Here is a 24,289-nt window from a genome sequence, read left to right on the forward strand (position 1 = left end):
ATGCATCAGGTTAGGGTTAGGATGCTTTAAATTAGGATTAGGGTTAGAATTAGGATGCATCAGGTTAGGGTTAGGATGCTTTAAATTAGGATTAGGGTTAGAATTAGGATGCATCAGGTTAGGATTTGAATGCATTAAATTAGGATTAGGGTTAGAATTTGGATGCATCAGGTTAAGGTTAGGATGCATCAGGTTAGGTTTATGGTGCATCAGGTTAAGGTTAGGGTTAAGGTGCATCAGGTTAAGGTTACGGTGCATCAGTTTAAGGTTAGGGTAAGATACAAATTTTTTATCCCCTGCTGATTTTGCACGTTAGCCTACTGACAAAGAAATTATCAGTCCATCATTTTAATGGCAGGTTTATTTGAACAGTGAGAGACAGAATAACAACAAAATCCAGAAAAACGCATGTCAAAAATGTTATACATTGATTTGCATTTTAATGAGTGAAATAAGTATTCGACCCCTCTGCAAAACATGACTTAGTATTTGGTGGCAAAACCATTTCTTGTAGTTTCTTGCAGTTGGCCACCAGGTTTGCACACATCCCGGGAGGGATTTTGTCCCACTCCTCTTTGCAAATCTTCTCCAAGTCATTAAGGTTTCGAGGCTGACATTTGGCAACTCGAACCTTCAGCTCCCTTCACAGATTTTCTTTGGGATTAAGTTCTGGAGACTGGCTAGGCCACTTCAGGACCATAATGTACTTCTTCTTGAGCCACTCCTTTGTTGCCTTGGCTGTGTGTTTTGGGTCATTGTCTTGCTGGAATATCCATCCACGCCCCATTTTCAATGCCCTGACTGGTGGAAGAAGGTTCTCACCCAGGATTTGACGGTACATGGCCCTGTCCATCGTCCCTTTGATGCGGTGAAGTTGTCCTGTCCCTTTAGCTGAAAAACACCCCCAAAGCATAATGTTTCCACCTCCATGTTTGATAGTGTGGATGGTGTTCTTGGGGTCACAGGCAGCATTCCTCCTCCTCCAAATATGGCGAGTTGAGTTGATGTCAAAGATCTTGATTTTGGTCTCATCTGACCACAACACTTCCAGCCAGTTCTCCTCTGATTCATTCAGATGTTCATTGGCAAACTTCAGACGGGCTTGTACATGTGCTTTCTTGAGCAGGGGGACCTTGCGGGCGCTGCAGGATTTCAGTCCTTCACGGCGTAGTGTGTTACCAATTGGTTTCTTGGTGACTAAGGTCCCAGCTGCCTTGAGATCATTGACAAGATCCTCCTGTGTATTTCTGGGCTGATTCCTCACCATTCTCATGATCATTGCAACTCCACGAGGTGAGATCTTGCATGGAGCCCCAGACCGAGGGAGATTGACAGTTCTTTTGTGTTTCTTCCATTTGCGAATAATAGCACAAACTGTTGTCACCTTCTCACCAAGCTGCTTGGCAATGGCCTTGTAACCCATTCCAGCCTTGTGTAGGTCTTCAATCTTGTCCCTGACATCCTTGGACAGCTCTTTGGTCTTGGTCATGGTGGAGAGTTTGGGATCTGATTGATTGTTTCTGTGGACAGGTGTCTTTTATACAGGTAACAAGCTGAGATTAGGAGCACTCCCTTTAAGAGTGTGCTCCTAATCTCAGCTCGTTACCTGTATAAAAGACACCCGGGAGACAGAACTCTTTCTGATTGAGAGGGGATCAAATACTTATTTCACTCATTAAAATGCAAACATTTGTGAAATGTGTTTTCCTGGATTTTTTTGTTGTTATTCTGTCTCTCACTGTTCAAATAAACCTAACATTAAAATTATAGACAGATCATTTCTTTGTCAGTGGGCAAACATACAAAATCATCAGGGGATCTAATATTTTTCACAGTAAATCCCCACTTGATGGTTAGAAATAATAGAAATAGTTGAAATATTACACAACACAGCAAAAACAGTTAAGTATATTTACTGTTCATTGTTGTAATTAGGATGTCATACTGATATAAATAGAAGTGCTAAGTTAAAGGGTGTAAACATACCAAGTGTTGAGGACAGCAGATGCAGTACTGTACGTGTAGGTGGGGATGTAAAGTGTAAATTATGCAGTACTGTACGTGTGTAGGTGGGGATGTAAAGTGTAAATTATGCAGTACTGTACGTGTGTAGGTGGGGATGTAAAGTGTAAATTATGCAGTACTGTACGTGTAGGTGGGGATGTAAAGTGTAAATTATGCAGTACTGTACGTGTGTAGGTGGGGATGTAAAGTGTAAATTATGCAGTACTGTACGTGTGTAGGTGGGGATGTAAAGTGTAAATTATGCAGTACTGTACGTGTAGGTGGGGATGTAAAGTGTAAATTATGCAGTACTGTACGTGTAGGTGGGGATGTGATGTTTAAATTATGCAGTACTGTACGTGTGTAGGTGGGGATGTGATGTTTAAATTATGCAGTACTGTACGTGTAGGTGGGGATGTGATGTTTAAATTATGCAGTACTGTACGTGTGTAGGTGGGGATGTGATGTTTAAATTATGCAGTACTGTACGTGTAGGTGGGGATGTGATGTTTAAATTATGCAGTACTGTACGTGTAGGTGGGGATGTGATGTTTAAATTATGCAGTACTGTACGTGTGTAGGTGGGGATGTGATGTTTAAATTTTGCAGTACTGTACGTGTGTAGGTGGGGATGTAAAGTGTAAATTATGCAGTCCTGTACGTGTAGGTGGGGATGTAATGTTTAAATTATGCAGTACTGTACGTGTGTAGGTGGGGATGTGATGTTTAAATTTTGCAGTACTGTACGTGTGTAGGTGGGGATGTAAAGTGTAAATTATGCAGTCCTGTACGTGTAGGTGGGGATGTAATGTTTAAATTATGCAGTACTGTACGTGTGTAGGTGGGGATGTGATGTTTAAATTTTGCAGTACTGTACGTGTAGGTGGGGATGTAAAGTGTAAATTATGCAGTACTGTACGTGTAGGTGGGGATGTAATGATTAAATTATGCAGTACTGTACGTGTGTAGGTGGGGATGTGATGTTTAAATTTTGCAGTACTGTACGTGTAGGTGGGGATGTAAAGTGTAAATTATGCAGTACTGTACGTGTAGGTGGGGATGTAATGTTTAAATTATGCAGTACTGTACGTGTGTAGGTGGGGATGTGATGTTTAAATTATGCAGTACTGTACGTGTAGGTGGGGATGTGATGTTTAAATTATGCAGTACTGTACGTGTGTAGGTGGGGATGTGATGTTTAAATTTTGCAGTACTGTACGTGTGTAGGTGGGGATGTAAAGTGTAAATTATGCAGTCCTGTACGTGTAGGTGGGGATGTAATGTTTAAATTATGTAGTACTGTACGTGTGTAGGTGGGGATGTGATGTTTAAATTATGCAGTACTGTACGTGTGTAGGTGGGGATGTGATGTTTAAATTATGCAGTACTGTACGTGTAGGTGGGGATATGATGTTTAAATCATGCAGTACTGTACGTGTAGGTGGGGATGTGATTTTTAAATGATGCAGTCCTGTCCGTGTATAGATGGGGATGTGATGTGTAAATTATGCAATCCTGTACGCGTGTAGGTGGGAATATAATGTGTAAATTATGCAGTACTGTACGTGTAGGTGGGGATGTGATGTTTAAATTATGCAGTACTGTACGTGTGTAGGTGGGGATGTAAAGTGTAAATTATGCAGTACTGTACGTGTGTAGGTGGGGATGTAAAGTGTAAATTATGCAGTACTGTACGTGTGTAGGTGGGGATGTGATTTTTAAATGATGCAGTCCTGTCTGTGTGTAGATGGGGATGTAATGTGTAAATTATGCAGTCCTGTATGTGTAGGTGGGGATGTGATGTTTAAATTATGCAGTACTGTACGTGTAGGTGGGGATGTGATGTTTAAATCATGCAGTACTGTACGTGTAGGTGGGGATGTGATTTTTAAATGATGCAGTCCTGTCCATGTATAGATGGGGATGTGATGTGTAAATTATCCAGTCCTGTATGTGTGTAGATGGGGATTTGATGTGTAAATTATGCAATCCTGTACGCGTGTAGGTGGGAATATAATGTGTAAATTATGCAGTCCTGTACATGTGTAGATGGGGATGTGATGTGTAAATTATGCAGTACTGTACGTGTGTAGGTGGGGATGTAATGTTTAAATTATGCAGTACTGTACGCGTGTAGGTGGGGATGTGATGTGTAAATTATGCAGTACTGTATATGTGTAGGTGGGGATGTAATGTTTAAATTATGCAGTACTGTACGTGTGTAGGTGGGGATGTGATGTGTAAATTATCCAGTTCTGTATGTGTGTAGATGGGGATGTGATGTGTAAATTATGCAATCCTGTACGCGTGTAGGTGGGAATATAATGTGTAAATTATGCAGTCCTGTACATGTAGGTGGGGATGTGATGTTTAAATTACGTTACATTACGTGTAGGTGGGGATGTAAAGTGTAAATTATGCAGTATAGTACGTGTAGGTGAGGATGTAATATGTAAATTATGAATGTATGTACACACTGTAACTGTGAATGCCAAGGAAAATGTAACTGCTGAAATTCTATTTGCAGATTTGTTAATGCAGATCAGAGCATATTGCTTCCTCTGCTTCCTAAAGTCAACATTGTCTCCTTTGCTATGCAGGGAAACGTTAAGGGAAAGGTTGTTGCCCAGGCATTGTAATTGTAATTCCCTGGCGCATAATGACACCTTGTAAGCTGATTCTTCATGGTTCCTTATTCAGCCTCCAACAATGGTATCAGTTGGTGTCACGCCAAACCGCACGGTGTTGGGTGAACAGAGAGTAGAACAGGACTGAGGACACACCCCTGGGGGACCCAAATGTTAAGAGTATTGAAATAAAACAGGACTGAGGACACACCCCTGGGGGCCCAATGTTAAGAGACATGTAGTAAAACAGAACTTGGGACACACCTCTGGGGAGCCACAGTGTTAAGAGTCAGGGACTAAAGCAGAGGGCTGAGGACACACGTCTGGGGGACCCCAGTGTTAATGGTCAATGACACAATCAATTTATATAAATTGCTTAGTCTGTGTTGATGAGAGACTTCCCCTTTTTTTTCACAGTTACTGTGAAGAATCTGCTTGTATAAGGTATTTGTGCTTTGCATTGACAGGGGCGCAAATTCTACTGTTGTTTTTTCACAACAAATTTGTTTTTAAAACCCCTACTGTTGGAGCTAGAATGAAGAGCATTGTATTGTATTAAAGAAAATATTCTAGGCTATGTCGTTTTTCGATTTTGACTCTGATTTGACTTTTTACAAAACAAACTATTAAAACCGGGAGTTCTATGGAGCAACTGCACAAGCCGGGTAAAATGTTCTACTTTTACAGCACATGTGTGTAAAATCACCTCACAAAACATGAAAAACAAAGTCTTGTGACACACATACAGCACCCGCTGCGTTATTTAAATAATTAAAAACAGTGACCTCCCTGTCGGAGCTGAACTTTGGGGATGTGCACACATACCTTGTGGAGAATCCATCCCCTTATACTGCTACCAAAATGAAAGTGTACTAAAGTACCGACAGCTATCTGTACATTCGATCAGGGTGGGTCAATAATGCAATTGTGTGGGAGGTGAAGGAGAAGAAATTCTTCCTTGTCAAAGCAAAGTTACCTAAATTACCATTGGTTCTATGGGTGGTCAGTGTAGTACAGCCAGTATTACTATAACACAGAATCTTCTGACAAATGTACCGGTAATAATACACACGTTTTCCCAATGTCAGGTGAACCATTACTACTCTTTAAATGACCCAACATTGACAGCCTGGGTTGCTGTGGAGAAGGTTAGATTGGTGCGATTTTCTCCAGGATCAACATTGTTATTAATTTAGCTAACGCTATATGTTTAACAAGAGAGGTTTAGCTAGCCTCACTAATGTTAGCAAGGGCATTGGAGTTGGTTGCATTGGTGCAGATGAAAACAGACCATGTCATTCGTTACAATGATTACAGTTAGATATGATTGCAAATACAATATATATGCGGTTAGCGCATCCAATAGAACTGCAAATATCTGGCATTTAGTAAAACTAGTAAAAGCTGCCGATGGTGGGCAATGGATGGAGACTGTGGTTTGCCTGCTAAGTGGGCATTCCCATATGCTGTGACTTCACGTGAAAACTATCAATTGCGACCAAAGTGTGTTGCTTACAGATAATTAACTTACACTCCATGTATTTTTAGGAACAATGAGCTGCTGGATTTTTCCACCTGTGATTTACTGTACACAAGCTTCATAGACTCCATTTGAGAGCGTGTATGTCCTGTTGTTTTCCAATAAAGGAATTAAATGAGTGATAAAAACATGGAAATAGATATGATTCATACTATGAACATTGTAAAACATTTGTATTAATTGAGTTCAAATCAGAAATAAACAGAAAATACTTTTCAGTGTTTATAAAAACATGTTCCAACATGTAAGCTGGTAACATTTTGGAAGTTTAATTTTCATATATTTATTTGTTTAAAATCTTGTGTGACAATGAAGCTCGTACAGAGTTTAGAGGACTGTTGCTGGCTAATGCTGTATAGTCATGCAGTTCATTGAGGGTAGCTCTTGATATTAGTTAGTGAAGGGATGAAAACAGCTATGGTGCTCAGAGACTTCTTCAGGCATTTTTGGGTCAGTTTGATACGACGGCCAGTCTCTGACAGATTGCTGATGCTGTGAAAGTGTTAGACACTGGAATGATTTACACAAAACAGCTTGGAAATGGTTCTGTAAATTCTTACAGAGCCATTGACAACAAAAATCTCTCTCCTGAAAGACCTCAGACAGATTTTTCTCTGAGACCCTCTATTATAAGACATCTTTATGATGAGTTTCTAATTAGGCGCTGAGTGTAATTTTTGTAATTTAATGAGAAAGGTTTAGTGTAATACTCATTTTGTTGTACAGCAAATTGTTTATATCTATTTTTTTAAATAATAGCAAATTGTCATTTCACAAAGTTGTTACATTTTGTTACCAAATATTTTTTTAAAGATCTAAAACAAAACAAACATTTTGAGGAGGTGTACTTCCTCCCAGAACTATATTATCCTTTCAGTAGAATACTGGTCAGGTGACAGACTTAACAAGAGATACTCAGGTACAGTGTGCCAGGATTAACAGAATCCTCATTTATCAGTGGAATACAACAGATAAAAGACAATCAGCTCTCAGATGTCTGTGAAGTCTGTGGAGATATTAAGATATTTGAGCTGCTCTGCTTTGGTGTTTGGCGTCTGCCAAGAAACAGCAATTCTTATTTATAGAAGTGAGGTTGAGTGTGGTTCAGTGTGTTTATGTAAGTGACTACGTTCCTGAATAATGAGAACACTCTCTGGGTAACTCTGTGGAGGGAGGGAGAGAGAAAAAAAGAGAGAGGAGGGAGACAGAGGGAGGGAGTTAAAAGAGAAAGAAAGGCAGAATGAGAAAGACAGAAGCAGAAATGATGGAAGGATGGAAGTTAATGAGAGAGAATCAGGAGAATAAATTAGAAATAGAAATGATAAATACAATACAAAGGAAAACACATCGAGTAAATGCCAAGGGAGGGTAGTCACAGAGGAGAAGAGTGGAAGTGAGTGAGGAGGAACAGGGAGGAGCAGAGAGGAGCAGAGAGGAGGGGAGAATACTAAAACATAATTTAAGATTATTATCATAATTGTTAATATACTTTTTCCCCTTCAAAATGTCCTAAGGTTCCTAGATCAACTGTTAACATATTATTTTTTAAATGGTGAAGTGTGCCTTTCGGAACATGAACTATGTAAATCTGACGTGAGTAAAACCCTGTCCTGTGATTGGCTGCTCCCGAGCCAGCTAAAACAGCCGACAGAGGTAGCGTGAAACATTGAGATTTTGCTGGTTACAGTCTCAAGTGTTGCGGATGCCTATTTCCTATAGCTAGATAACAGGATTCCATTTCAAACGGTGCCTTTGTCCAAGGCAATGATTCATTGGCTCATTCCATCTGTACAACTGGAACACAAGGATTTCTTGAGATCCTTGACTATTGCTTTACATAATACAAACCAACTGGGGTATAATATCTCTTTATTTCCAGTGAATGTCTGTTCTATCGGTCACCAAGTTTGGGCTCGGTTCCATTTCAATGCCAGTACACACATACAGACCCACATACAGACACACAGACACACTTACAGACACACACACACACACACACATCTCAACACAAAGATTTTGCAACACCACATTACTAGAGATACGGCATACCAAAACCACACCCAATCAACAATAAACCTGTGTCTCACACAGCCAAGAGTATTCTACTCTACCCCCAGTCTCTCTCTCTCTCACTCACACACACACACAAACACACACAAACTCACAAACACACACACACACACACCTCTCTCACACTATGACTTGTACCTCTTGTCAGGAGGAGGAGCAGGAAGTGCTTCCTGATTGGCTGGTGGAGCTTCCTGCATGGAGTTTATTGGATCAGGGATATTGGCAAAGTCATCTTGCTCAGCCAAACCAATGGCCAGAGACAGAACCACCATCTTCCCTTCGCTGGCAAGTCGTAAAAAAGTGGAAAAACAGACAAACAGAAATAAAGAGAGAAAGGAAAAGAGAGAGACAGAGGAGGAAGAAAGAGAGGAAGAGAAAGACCCAATGTAGAGGCAAGAAAATAAAGGGGAGGAGTCGAAGTGGAGGAACCAGAGGACATGGAGGGAACAAAGAAAAAAAAGAGGTCATAGACAGATCATATGTAGGTCATAGACAGATCATATATATGTCATAAAAGGTCAAAGCCAGATCATATATAAGTCATAGGAGGTCATTGACAGATCATATATAAATCATAGGTCATAAACAGATCATATATAAGTCATAGGAGGTCATTGACAGATCATATATAAGTCATAGAAGGTCATTGACAGATCATATATAAATCATAGGTCATAGACAGATCATGTATAAGTCATATGAGGTCATTGACAGATGATATACAAGTCAGAGGTCATAGACAGATCACATGTAAGTCATAGGAGGACATATACAGATCATAGATAAGTCAAAAGAGGTCATAGACAGATCATATATAAGTCATAGGGGGTCATAGCAGGTTGATAACATGACAGACTTGATAAAAACAGAGAACGGGAAGATAACAGAGCGATCAATCTGTATAAGGTAGCTGTTACGTCAGGTTTATGCCGGAACATTCCCTCATTGTTCCAATACAAATAGCTCCTCTGGAGCCGAATCAGTTCTGTCCTCCAAGTTCTGGGTCAGAAAAAAACTGTCTGAGCCGGCTGAATGCATTGAAGCATCTGTGAATAATTTATATCAATAATTTCAGGCACTTGGTGTGTGAATTAAAGAAAAACAGACACTAGAAATGATTTTGAGTGGCGGCTGAAGCGACTGAGCCATGTTCAAGCTTTGGCCAAACGCTGATGTAACAGTTACCATGGACTACAGCAGGAGTCCATCATAAGTCCCATGTGTGTGGTGCCGGGCCGCATCAGAAGAGGCTCGTCAGTATTAACCAGAGAGGTGCCAGGAGACAAACACAAGGCAACTGTTCAGAAGGAAAACATTTTCAAAGACAAAAAACACACGAAACCATGCAGAACAGGTGTCCTATTCCAGAGCCATGTATTGGGAGAGTTTGTGTAAATTGTCCTGTAATTTAACCAGGCAAATATGCTAAAAATACTTTCTTACTTACAGCAACGACAAGGGAGAAGACGCGATTAAGTGGCCTCCTATCGTGCTGCACCAACGTCTTAGAACCGTCACAACCCAGACACCTCAAACCTCTGGGGTAACAAACTCTCTGAATATATGACCCAGCAGTGTGGACCCACCAGAGCCGGGTTCAGATACTATTAGAAATTAGGTCCTTATCTTTCGCAATCAAACCACGGGAAGTCCAGAAAGTGTCAACCCTGCCAAGCTAGAAAATATTTCCAACTGTACCTGAACCCAGGTCTGGAAGCCACGCGCCCCAGTGTGTTTCTGATCCAGGAACAGATATTACATCACAACCTTGATATCCAGTCCACCCAGTTAAATGTACATTAACCCTAAAAGACACGTAATATGAATCCATGACATTTTCTAAACACGCATTTCTTTTGAAAATGTTTTAAGATTTGAGTCCCGTTGTCACACAGACATGACACAGTGGTTTTTAACCCATTCAGACACTGTTGGAGCGATACATTTCCTTGTTGTATCATTGATTAGAGTATATATAACTGGATTCATCTGTTTCATTGGCTACATCTCTGTTATATAGGCTACATCTCTGTTATATAGGCTTCATCTCTGTTTCATTGGCTACATCTCTGTTATATAGGCTTCATCTCTGTTTCAATGGCTTCGTCTCTGTTTCATTAACTTCGTCTCAGCTTTATTGGATACATCTGTTTCATTAGCTTTGATAGGTTCTATCAAAACAGTCTCTCACTATTAACAGGTTTTATTACAATTATGCATGCTCTTCAATACATCAGAAATTCAAGTCCTGGTTTTGCTAGTCTCTCCCTGTCTCCTGTTAGTGTTGTAGAGGTTAGACTAGTGTCTCCCTGTCTCCTGTTAGTGTTGTAGAGGTTAGACTAGTGTCTCCCTGTCTCCTGTTAGTGTTGTAGAGGTTAGACTAGTGTCTCCCTGTCTCCTGTTAGTGTTGTAGAGGTTAGACTAGTGTCTTCCTGTCTCCTGTTAGTGTTGTAGAGGTTAGACTAGTGTCTCCCTGTCTCCTGTTAGTGTTGTAGAGGTTAGACTAGTGTCTCCCTGTCTCCTGTTAGTGTTGTAGAGGTTAGACTAGTGTCTCCCTGTCTCCTGTTAGTGTTGTAGAGGTTAGACTAGTGTCTCCATGTCTCCTGTTAGTGTTGTAGAGGTTAGACTAGTGTCTTCCTGTCTCCTGTTAGTGTTGTAGAGGTTAGACTAGTGTCTCCCTGTCTCCTGTTAGTGTTGTAGAGGTTAGACTAGTGTCTCCCTGTCTCCTGTTTGTGTGGTAGAGGTTAGACTGTGTGATAAACACAATCTGTCTTTCTGAGACTAGTCCAGAATACAGCCTTGTTTCGTGTTGATATTTGCCAATGAAACTCTTTGCCGATTTGTCCTGTTCTACCCTGTTTATCCTAAAAATGGTCACTTCAGCATCAAGCTGAGTTGGCACATTAATTAAGACACAGCTTGTCTGTCTTCTCACAGGGGGTTTTATGGGACCGCTGCCATGCCCCCATGGGGTGAGTGGATACACTGTTGGTGACACTAAAATACACACTATTACGAGTCCCTCCATTTCAACAGACCACTTACTGTACGTTGGGTTTTTATGTTCGTAACTAGTTGCCTGACAAAATCCTAACATTTTATAAAGACAAAAAAGGAATTTGAAAGGTGCTTTCTTTGTCTTTAACTGGCCCCTTTAGTGATTTTATTATTAATGATCACATGTTTAAGTCACACACATGATATATTCTACTGTCACAGTGCTGATTACAAACCACTGATGTTGAAACAATAACTGGGGAATTGTACACATCACTAATGCACACACAAACACACACACACACACACACACAAACACACACAGACACACACAGACACACACACAAACACACAGAGACATACACACACACACACACACACACACAAAAACACACTTTGGACAGTAATTTATTCAGTAATTTAATCTCCTCGTGCCCTCCCATAGGACACACCTTTCTTCCCAGCATGCTCTCTGTCCGTCCATCCTCCAGAGTGGAGGTTTCATCAAGTATCATTAAGCCTCATTAAGGAGATCTGGACTAATTGTTTCTATTTGAGTGTCACAGCATCCTGAGGTGGTTGGTGTGTGTCAACGCTTTCTGTGTCACCGCTCTCGCCCCCGTTCTCACTTCTCTCACTCCTCTACGATCCTTGTTCTTCCAAATCCCATCTCCTCCAACCCTCCATTTCAGACAGACTCTTAGGAATTAACCGGCTCTCTGGTCTCATCATTCCTCTCCACTCCCCTCCCTCCCTCCCTTCCCGTCTCCTCCCTCCCTTCCCGTCTCCTCCCTCCCAATCTGTCTTTAGAGTCACCTCCTCTCACGACACCGTGCCTCCCTGAATCACTGCCTCTCCTTCACAACTTCTCTTCATCATACAGTCACAGTACAGGGGTGAGTTTCTACTCTCTCCCTGTGTCTCTCTCACTTTCTTCCTCTATCTCCCCCCTTTCTCACTCTTGCTCTATCTCCCCCCTTTCTCACTCTTCCTCTGTCTCCCCCCTTTCTCACTCTTCCTCTATCTCCCCCTTTCTCACTCTTCCTCTATCTCCGCCTTGCTCACTCTCTCCAGGCCTGTCTTTCATTCTATCCCTCTGTCACTGAGTGTAAATATGTAACTTGTAAAAAAAAAGGCTGTATTTATTTTGTTTTATCTTTGAATGATTGAATGGTTGTGCTAAGGGCAGCTTGGTCCAAATGGGTTCAGGTGAATGTATCAGTGTTAAATAAATCCATGTATCTATATTTCATCCAAGGACTCACTTCAATCAAACAACTTGAAGTACTGAATCACCAGCTCTATTTTAATGGTCAGAATAACTGTAAAAAACCTAAAAATATCACCACACATGTCTTAAGAACTATGTTACCTCTTACAACCAATTCCAGACTGGTCTTGAAAACTGTAAAATGTATTTAAAAAAAACTACCAGGGCGACATGACAGATATGCTTTAATTCTGAATTTGAGGGGATGAATATTGTAAAGAAAGACACTGCTTAAGCACAGCCTTGGCGGACTGCAATGAATCTCAGCCCTGAATACATATTACACCATAGCATACTGTCCCTCTGTCATGCTCCTCCTGTCTCCTCAGCTTAATAAGCCCTCTGTGGCTTCTTCTGCTTCAGAGGACACAGCGCCGATTACACCAATACAGCAAACTAAAAATACGTTAAACAAATGTCACAATCTCTGCCTTGTGACATTAAATAAAGGAATTCATAAATAAAGGAATTAATAAATAAAACACCTCCTCGGCACACAGTTCACAAGACAGAAGCAGGACATCGCTCAGTGTTTCAAATTGTTCTCCGCTAGCTTGGTTCTCTGTCATCATCAGCATTCACTACCTCACTAATTCAAATATATCTAAACAACGATACACAGTGTTTACTGCAAATTATTAGCAATCTAACATTACTAATCATATCTTTTCAGTTATGTTTGGGAAAACTGTGTGTATGACCTTGGGTGGGCTGTGTAATTTCCATCCGCTAACAGCTAAGCGCTAACGCTTAAGGACCAGAGGATCATAGCAGGGTGTAGAGCTCCATACTATATCACATCATGTCATCGATGAAAGAACCAATTGTCCAAATGGATTAAGTTAGAGGAACATAAAACAGCCTGGTGTCATGCCTCGGGAGGGGCTGACACTATCTAATATTACTCCCCTTTGTCCATCTCTCCTCTCTCCCCACGTGCCAATCTATTGTACGTAATGGACCTGGAGACAGCCGACCAATGGTTAGGGGTTAACACAAATCTACAGGGTTACTTAACCCTTCTTCCCGTGACACATGTAGCCGCTCTGACACGACAAGATGACAGGAAAGGAGACACACCTTCCTGAACGGTAGTCTGGGTTGTATGAAGAGGAAGAGCAGAGGAAGAGCAGACACGTCACAGATTTACATACAAACGACAGAAGGGCTCATGAGGAAGTGAAGAAAGAGAATGAGAGAGAAATGACAACGCACCCAACAACACTAATGCACTATCTATGGTGTGTGTCTTTCTGTGTGTGTCAATGAAAGTGTGAGTCTTTCTGTGTGTGTGTCTATGTATGTGTGTGTGTGTGTGTGTGTATATGTATGTGTACATGTTCATGGATATGTGTGCTGTCCTATCCCCTCTAATGTGTGTATGAACCCAGGCCTTGTCTTTCACCAGGATATATTCAGTAATACCATCTGAGTAGGAAGCCATTAATATATGTCACATTATGACAGTTCATTATGACACCTCATCATAAATACTAGTAGCTCTCTAGTGGGGTGTATGTGTGGGCGTGGGCGTGTTTGTGTGTGTGTGTGTGTGTGTGTGTTTGTGTGTGTGTGTGTTCATCTCTTTTCTGGTGTGGCACTGACCATTCTTCATCTCCTTTCTATCACTCACTGGAAGATTATGAGAGAAAGACGTGTTTTTTGTTGACTGATTGAGTTAAAGGGATAATTCACCCAAATTAGAAAATATCTTCCAGTCCTTACCCGTCAGTCTGTAGACAAGGTTTGACAGGAATGCACACTTTGCTTGCAGGGTAAGGACACCAAACGTGTCAATTTGTCATTAATCGGAACTAACCCTTTAAAACAGTAAACCACGACTAGAGGGGATCATTAACGTATTCCACTGACTGACTCACACTCTGTGAAAACGTTCAACACAGGCCCACCAGTATCTGTCCTAGTTGAACAGATTCTGGTGGGTCTGTTCATTTGAGGTTTACTACCGGAGATTTAAAAGGATCATAAAATACAATAAGTAAAAAGATATTTATTCTCCCCTAACAAAACCCATCACATGTAATCTGCTTAGTGGGTCTGTTGCTGTATTTGACGGGTGTGTGTATGTGTACGTAGACTGTTTCGGGGGGAGGGGGGGTCCATACAGCGGACACAAACCCACACGTCAGCACACAAACACACACACAAACACATGCACACGCTTCATCATCACCCATCTACTGTACGATCTTAATTTCAGCCAGTTTCAGCAGGAATATAATGATGCAACAACAGGAAATGTAAGTCGTCACGTGACCTATAGTGAAGACACATTTGTCAGGGGGGTAAATGGAGGCTGAATTTAATGTGAAACTTCAGACGCCATTTTAAAGATGATGATTTCCTCCTTTGACACTAAACACACACACTTTTACATGTACACACACAACCTATATGTAATAATTCGTACTAAATATCTGTCCCTGGATGTCAGAAGCACAAACACAACACCAAGTACAAATTAAGAAAACACAACAACACAAAATACAGTCACTGTATTCAATAAGAAGAATAGGCAATAGAAAATTATATTACAACAGTCAGTGAGAGATCACCGCAACGATACCGGATGGAGAAGAAAAAGAGCAGCACAATATCCAGATGGAGAATGAACATCTTCAAAGTTCACTAGGAATGTGACAGGGCAATTTAACACAACACAGATAAAGACAAATAGGTTGAGGCGACCAGACGGCACGAGACAAGGACACATAGGAGGAGAATCATGAGGTGTAGTGATTTATGTTGAGTGGTGGGGTATAGTGAGACATGGTAAGGTATGGAGATGTATGGAAATGTATGGTGAGGTATGTTGAGGTATATTAAGGTATAGTGAGATATGGGGAGATATAGTGAGGTAATGTGGATAGAGTGGGGCATGGTAAGGCATAATGAGGTCTACGGAGGTATACTGAGGTATGGTGAGGTTTAGTGAGGTATGATAAGGTATAGTGTTGTATGGTGAGGTATAATGATGTATGATGAGGTATACTGAGGTATGATGAGGTATTTGGATGTATGGTGCGGTATGGAGAGTTATAGTGAGGTATGTTGAAGTATAGTGACGTACTGTATACTGAGAAATAGGAAGGTATAGTGCGGTATCGGGGATATCAAAGTATGGTAAGGCATAATGAGGTATGTAGAGGTATACTGAAATATAGTGAGGTATGAGGTGGTATAGAACATCTGCAGAGACAGAAGCAGCATCCCAAATAACACCCTGCTCCCTATGCGTAGGGCACTAGTCTTGACTAACTGTGGTCAAAAGCAGTGACCAAGGGATTAGGGTGTGATTTTGGAGCTAGTCAAAGACAGAGGAAAAACAGAAGAAAACTCACAGGAAAGACTTAGCATCAAGGCCTCTGTTCTTCAACTGGCCCATCATGTGGTCCCACGACCCCGGGTTTCCACGGCCTCCCGCTCCGACTCTTGCTCCTCCTCTTGCTCCTCCTCCTGCTCCTCCCCCTCCTCTGCACCGTGAGGCGCCTGACCCCGCAGGGCTTCCTCTCGCCCCCCTGGAGCCTCCGACCCCTCCGCCTACCCCACCTCCTCCGGGTAGGCCATGCCCGAGAGGGGGCACCTGGTGTAGTTGACCAAGGCTCTGGGAGGTGGGTGGGAGGTGGGTGAGGCTCGGAGCGGGCGGCTGGACGAGGGGCTGCTGGAGACTCTGCTGGCGCAGCAGGGTGCGTGGCCGTGCCAGAGGCCCAGTGGAGGGGAGGGCATCCAGGGTGGAAGCAGAGGACAGAGCCCCCAGGGAGTCACCCAGACTGGGAGGGCATAGCAGCAGGGAGGGCAGGGAGGGAGGGGAGGAGGGGGGACGGGGACGGCACAGGTTAGGGAGGAGAGGGGAGGAGGTGGGTTGAGGGGATGGGGGTGGAGAATGGGGAGGAGGAGAAGGGGAGTAGGGGGAATGAGGTGAGGAGTGGAACGAGGCGCCAGGCGCACAAGGAATGGGTGGAGAAGAGAGAAGAGCAGAGAGGTTGAAGGGACACAGAGATGGACAAGAAGGAAGGAGAGAAGGGAGGGAGTTGCGAGAGGGGTGCAAAGGAAGAACAAGCGGAGAGACCGGCGACGATGGAGGGGTCGACGGAGCAGGAGGGTAGGGGGGTGGGGTAGGTGGAGAGGTGGCGCGGGGAGTAGGAGGAGTGAGGAGGAGAAAAAGAAGGAAAGAGAGCAGGGTCAGACAGAAGCAGTAACCACAGTAACACAGGTAGCAGTAGAATGTGCAGCCGGGTGGGTGGAGGAGGACAGGGGCCTGGAAGCTCGGCCTGCGGTCGTCCCTGGACCCCCTGCGGCCTGTGGGTAGAGGCAGGGCCAGGCGCGTGTGAGGCCCTTGCGTCAGGGCTCCATGAGCCAGGGGCCGGCGTGCCCGCGTGGGGGTGGTCCGTGGCGGCGGCGGTCGAATCTGAACAGTCCGTATGGGTGTGGTCGAGCGAGACTGCCGGGTGGCGAGGCGGGCGTGCCGGGGTGTGTGAGGCGTCCCAGAGCGGCCGGCGCTGCTGGCTCTTCGAGGCTTTATGGTTTGACGAGAGATGCCCATGTTTGTCTCAGCTACGCATCCAGCTCTGCCTTTCCCTGTCGAAATCTATTTCCTCATTTAAACAGAGCTCCGCCCCTGGAGACGTCTTCACAGCCAACCAAGTCCTCACCCTCCCCCTTTCTCTTCTGTCCTACTCTACTACACCCCTCCCACACTTCCACGGCAACCTCGTTCCTCTTCCTCGACACCACTACCAGCACCTCAATATCACAACAGAATATGATCATTATTACTATACACTGGATATAATTAATTATTCACCACAGCACATTACTTTAATATGTACATTTTTATTTTTCTGTCTCAGTTTCCCATAACGTTCCTTTAAAGCGGTTCCCAACTCTCTAAATATATCGGTCCTCACCGCCTTTACTGACAGAGACAGTGTAATCCAGGCTATCTGAAGTGGGTCAACACTCTTCTGTTCACATTATTTGGCACTTTGCAGCTTATACACACTTTTTAATCGGCTGGTGTTGAAATGATCCGAGATGTTAGTAGGGGAAAGCATAGTCAAAAGGGGAAATTAAATGGTGGAAGTTGAAGAGGATACTTGAAAAAGAAAGATGGAGCTTAGATGAAGCGAAAGAGAGAGATGGCAGGAAGAAAAATGGGACTGAGAAGAAAGAGGGATGTAGGGAGAGAAGGAGGGAGGGGAAAGAGAGAGAGAGGAGTTTATGCACTGCGAGACACCAACACAAAAAAAGACACTTATAGCTTCCTGGAAATAGAATCCAATTATAGACAGGGGCAAAAAGAGAGAAAGATAGAGAGAAAGACGGAGAGAGATTGAAGAGAGAGAGAAGAGCGTTAGGAAGGAAAAATGGCAAAATAGGGAGGGAGGAGCAAGGAGAGAAGGCATGAAAGGGGTGAATGTGCTGTGGAGAGAGAGAAATCCTAGACAGCAGGAGGTGTGAAAAAGAAGGGAGGCGCGAAACGAAAGAGGGTGGAGAAGCTAAATTAACCTGCTCCTTCTCTTGACACCTTGTGATTAAGCACTAGAATACGTCATTCGGTGAGCAGTGCTGAGAGCGTCGACAACACACATCCTGACAGACTCAGACCGGCGTTCTCCATTACAGCGTGTTCAACACTAATTGGCGAAGCCTTGAGTTAGAAGTTGACGAGCGCAATTCTAACTAGTTGTTTTGCTTTCACTGGAAATGCATTATCGTAGCAGTGTTGTTAGCGAGGAGCCACAAGAAGTTTCTGTGCTGGGCTCGGGATGAAACAGGGGCAGGAGCTTTGTTTTTCTGAGTCACTCCATTAGACCAGGGTGTCAAAGCCCTCCCCCGCCCCATCCCTGGAAGTGAAATTTCCACAATAATTGGCAGCTTCTGGTTATATTCTTTAGGTGTACTGGCTTGCACATACGCTGGAATCACATTATCAATGCCCACTCTCCATTGCAAATCCCACTTTCATTCAGCTTTGATCAACTTCTCTGCATTGCTGTGTGTGATTGTGGGCCGGTGATGGGTGTGGGCCGGTGATGGGCTAGGCCATCGAGAAGCCTGCAGTAGCCTACGCACTTCCCTCTAAAAGGTGTTCTGGTACAGACAGTGATGCAGTGAGCTCCAGCAACAGTCTCAATCTAAATAAGATACAGATTCACTGTTCCTGAAATATGTGCAGTGCCAGTACAGAACTCTGACAGCTCAGACCTAAATCAAGTACTGGTGTAGCTATAGCAGTATAATCAAGTCTGTTCAAGTTTGTTTCATACCAGTCTGCAGTTATTGGCTATCCTGTATACTGCAGGATAGAAAGATGTAGTCTTTTAGCAAGATTAAAAGATACAAATCTTCTCTGGTATAATAAGAACTATCTCAAAGCATGTTTATGTTTCATACAAATACAAATAAGTATTATCATTTAATTCAACAAAATACTGCTATAGATTCTAGTTTCTCTAGTACTTCATAGAATGATCCATACCACTGGTTATAGAAATTACTGTAGAATATTATTATTTTGATCATCATTAATTGATATTATCATCAGAGCAAACATCATTATTAACTGATACCTTTGAATGCTATCATAATCATCAGCATCATTATCATCTTTATTATCATTACCATTGATATTATTAACATTTCCATTGTGATTATCATCATACTTAATATTATTATCATCTTCATCCAAATCCTTATTAATTTAAACATCATCATCCTTATTATCCTCATTATTATTATTATTATCATCTTTATTGTTATTACTATCATCATTATTATTATCATAATCCTTTTTTTGTTATTATTATCATTATTGTTGTATTTATTATTATCATTAATGTAATATTTATTATTATCATCATTGTTATTACAGTTTTTCTCAATCGTTTTGGCTCATTTTTCGAATTGGATTTTCTTTTCAAAATAATAAGCCCAAATGTGACAGAATCCCTGAATGGGGGCTTATTGCAAAATTTGAGTTTTGCTTTTTATTGCATTTTATAAAGGTCCAGATTCAGAGCTTTGTAATGGTATACAAAACAATACTATTTTATGAAGTTATGGGAAAGACATGCTGGTATTAAAAGTTAATAATCTGCTCTACTTAGATCTGAGAAAAAAGCCTTGAAACATTCACACTTTCCAAAGAGCTGGTCTTTGTTTACGCCCCTTCAGCGTAGTTCACTCCCTCTTAGGCCTTAACCCCACCCAGCTATTTAACCCTTGTGCGCCCCTCAAATTTACTACCCTTTGGACACCTTCGTGGACAAAAAAATGATATAATAAACTGATATAAAATATTTATACATTCATATTTTTTCAGCTTTTTTTCATACATCTCTTAAACAACTTGAAACCTGCTCAAAACAACCAAACATTCAATAATAAGGATTTTAACCCTTTAAAGGCCAGTTAGATTTTTTTAATTACCTCATTATTTATTACAAAAACCATTACACAATTTATATTTTCCATATAATAAATAGTAGGGGCATGAGGCTTTGGTGGTGATTAGAGTCTTGGATATGTCAAAGATCAGCAACAAAATTGACTTGATTGCATTAGTATATTTTATGTAGTGCCAGATACTCCCTCAGATACTCCCTCAAAAATGTCCCATTAACTTAAAAAAAAATTATATAAAATTATATTAAAAAAATTATATAATTATCTCACTGCCTTTAGAGTATAAAACCATGCATTCTGTAATGTAAGCATTTCATTTTGAAGAAAAGTAGTGATATTTGAAAGTTTGACTGTATTCCACCACGCACACACACGTGCACACAAATGCGCGTGCACTCACACAACACACGTGCACACACACGCACACACACGTGCACACCTGTGCAATAATCATGCTGTCTAATCAGCATCTTGATATGCCACACCTGTGAGGTGGAAGGAGAAGAGCTCACTTACACAGATTTAGACAGATTTGTGAACATTTGAGAGAAATAGGCCTTTGTGTACATAGAGAAAGTCTTAGATCTTAGTCTTAGATCAGCTCATGATAAATGGGGGCAAAAACATTGTACAGTATTCACTTTTCCCGGTAAACTTTTACCACTGTTGAAACTAGTATTGAAAAAGCTCATTGTGATACGCACCAGCATTCAGCTAGACCAAAAAAATTGAAATGTACATATAACAAACATTTAAATGGTTGACTACCATAGTGAAAAAACATATTAGGTTTTGCAGCATGAATTAAATGAATTAAATGTTTTGGGTGAGTTACTAAATTTTGTAGACCTGCCACAGAGTTGTGATGTCCCATGAAACAGTTGTGATGATTGTACTTACAGTTTAAAGAATGTTAAGACTGTTTCAAGAAATGAGCCAAAGCGATTGAGAAAAACTGTATTATCATTATTGTTTTTATTATCTCCATCGTTCTTATTATCATCATCACCATTATAGTTATTATCATCATCATTACTATTATAATGATTAGTGTTATTGTCATTACCATCATCATCATTATTATTATCATCCTTTGTTACTATTATTATTAGCATTATTATTATTATTATCATCATTGTTATTATTATCATCGTTGTAATAATTATTATCTTCATAATTATCATCACTTATTATTATCATCATCGTTACTATTTTTATTCACGTTATTATTATTATCATCATCATTAGTATTATAATCATCATCATTATGACTATTATCTATTATGATACCATTATTTATTATGATACCATTATTTATTATGATACTATTATGATTATTATCTTCATAGTTATTATTATTATCATCATTGTTATTATTATTATCATCATCGTTTCTATTATTATTAGAGTTATTATTATTGTCTTCATAATTATTATTATTGTTATAAAGCTGTACAGTCCAGTGAGGGTGTAAACGTGTTGTTTTTTGTATTCATTACAGTAATACAGTACAAAGACTCTACTACTATAAACAATTCCCGTTTTGACATTTTAGTCATTTAGCAGACGCCCTCATCCAGAGCGACTAACAGTTGGTGCATTTATCTTACAAAAGCCAGGTGAGACAACCACCTGTCACAATCCAATTAGTAATAATTAATGAGCTCTCAGCACTCTGTGCATGGTTCAAATGAACCATGGAGTAAGGATACTGTGAAAAAAAAGAACCTTCAATAAAAAAGGTTTCATTGTGCCCCTAAACTTGTTTGCACGCAACCAATATTTTCCACGTTTGGCACAGACATGCTCTGCGTAAACAGGTCAGTGTGGAGCTTTGCTGAGTCAGCATTTTGGTCCAATATAGAACAACTGCTAATGTGTTATTCTACTGCCGCCTTTTGTTAGATTGGTTCTCATAGCCAGCATGTTGTCTCCGCCCATGGATTCTTTTTGTAAAAAAAATAATTTTTTCATGACACGAATTGATCAAACAGTGTGTGCAGAACACAGTGTGTGTTATGCTACCTTTGGCCAGACAGCCCATGACAGGTCTACACCGTTGGGTGGGGGAGGGTTGGGGGGGGGGCTGTTTTGCTCAGCAGTGTCACATCTTTTGTCCAGTGAGACGGTTTTGGACACCTTTGCGTTTTGAAAGAAAGCAGACACGGTTCAGTGGAGGACACCGGAATTGTTTTGGATCCAAAATGTGAGAAAGGTCACCTACGTTCTGTGGTGTCCTGTTTGTCCATAATAATAATACGCTGATAGCTGATAGTGACTCCGACCCCCCCGACGGCTGCCCTGCATGTTAACTGACAGTGTATATATATATACAGCTCCGGAAAAAATTAAGAGACCACTGCACCTTTTTCTTTCCTTTCCAAAAATGTCGAAAGGGAAGGTTGAGTGTGGAACAGAAAGGTTAAAATGAAGAGAACACTGCTAATTGAACGCTTCTGTTCCTCACTCAAAACCTTCCTTTTCAAGTTTTTTGGTAAGGAAAGAAAAAGGTGCAATGGTCTCTTAATTCTTTCCGGAGCTGTATATATATACATATACAGTGGGGAGAACAAGTATTTATACACTGACGATTTTGCAGGTTTTCCCGATTTTGCAGGTCTGTAATTTTTTATCATAGGCACTCTTCAACTGTGAGTGACGGAATCTAAAACAAAAATCCAGAAAATCTCATTGTATGAATTTTAAATAATAAATTAGCATTTTATTGCATGACATAAGTATTTGATACATCAGAAAAGCAGAACTTAATATTTGGTACAGAAACCTTTGTTTGCAATTACAGAGATCATACATTTCCTGTAGTTCTTGACCAGGTTTGCACACACTGCAGCAGGAATTTTGGCCCACTCCTCCATACAGACCTTCTCCAGATCCTTCAGGTTTCGGGGCTGTTGCTGGGCAATACAGACTTTCAGCTCCCTCCAAAGATTTTATCTATTGTGTTCAGGTCTGGAGATTGGCTAGGCCACTCCAAAACCTTGAGATGCTTTTTACGGAGCCACTCCTTAGTTGCCCTGGCTGTGTGTTTCGGGTCGTTGTCATGCTGGAAGACCCAGCCACGACCCATCTTCAATGCTCTTACTGAGGGAAGGAGGTTGTTGGCAAAGATCTCGCGATACATGGCCCCATCCATCCTCCCCTCAATACGGTGCAGTCGTCCTGTCCCCTTTGCAGAAATGTATCCCCAAAGTAGGATGGTGTTCTTGGGGTTGTACTCATCCTTCTTCTTCCTCCAAACACGGCGAGTGGAGTTTAGACCAAAAAGCTACATTTTTGTCTCATCAGACCACATGACCTTCTCCCATTCCTCCTCTGGATCATCCAGATGGTTATTGGCAAACTTCATATGGGCCTGGACAAGCGCTGGCTTGAGCAGGGGGACCTTGCGTGCGCTGCAGGATTTTAATCCATGAAGGCGTAGTGTGTTACTAATGGTTTTCTGTAGATCAGGGCTGATCCCTTACCTTCCTCATGATTAATGATGCCCCACGAGGTGAGATCTTGCATGGAGCCCCAGACCAAGAAAGATTGACCGTCATCTTGAACTTCTTCCATTTTCTAATAATTGTGCCAACAGTTGTTGCCTTCTCGCCAAGCTGCTTGCCTATTGTCCTGTAGCCCATCCCAGCCTTGTGCAGGTCTACAATTTTATCCCTGCTGTCCTTACACAGCTCTCTGGTCTTGGCCATTTTGGAGAGGTTGGAGTCTGTTTGATTGAGTGTGTGGACAGGTGTCTTTTATACAGGTAACAAGTTCAAACAGGTGCAACAGTTAATGAGTGGAGAACAGGAGGGCTTCTTAAAGAAAAACGTACACGTCTGTGAGAGCCGGAATTCTTACTGGTTGGGAGGTGATCAAATACTTATGTCATGCAACAAAATGCAAATTAATCATTAAAAAAATCATACACTTTGATTTTCTGGATTTTTGTTTTAGATTCCATCTCTCACAGTGAGATACACATTGTACCTATGATAAAAATTACAGACCTCTAAATGCTTTGTAAGTAGGAAAACCTGCAAAATCGGCAGTGTATCAAAATCACGGAGCTGGTGGATATTAGAGACCTTGCGCTCCTCCACCTTCTGTTTGAGGATGCCCCACAGATGCTCAATAGGGTTTAGGTCAAGAGAGATGCTTGGCCAGTCCATCACCTTTACCCTCAGCTTCTTTAGCAAGGCAGTGGTGGTCTTGGAGGTGTGTTTGGGGTCGTTATCATGTTGGAATACTGCCCTGCGGCCCAGTCTCCGAAGGGAGGGGTTCATGCTCTGCTTCACTATGTCACAGTACATGTTGGCATTCATGGTTCCCTCAATGAACTGTAGCTCCCCA

General features: G+C 41.6%; 1 protein-coding gene across 2 annotated transcripts in view; it reads right to left on the bottom strand.

Annotated features, from left to right (window-relative positions):
- LOC105018063 (synaptotagmin-7) overlaps positions 1-24,289 on the bottom strand; it is a 70,050-nt gene that overhangs the window by 43,618 nt on the left and 2,143 nt on the right. Inside the window, exons 2-3 of one of the 2 annotated variants that reach the window (XM_013138744.4) lie at positions 15,871-16,299; positions 8,380-8,523 (exon numbers count right to left, since the gene is read on the bottom strand). In XM_013138744.4, the coding sequence (XP_012994198.1) occupies positions 8,380-8,523; positions 15,871-16,299 (573 nt within the window). The remainder of the gene's footprint in view (positions 1-8,379; positions 8,524-15,870; positions 16,300-24,289) is intronic. The other variant, XM_013138745.4, reaches the window with a different exon arrangement.

The sequence above is a fragment of the Esox lucius genome, chromosome 19, assembly GCF_011004845.1.
Source record: "Esox lucius isolate fEsoLuc1 chromosome 19, fEsoLuc1.pri, whole genome shotgun sequence".
NCBI classification, from domain to species: Eukaryota; Metazoa; Chordata; class Actinopteri; order Esociformes; family Esocidae; genus Esox; species Esox lucius.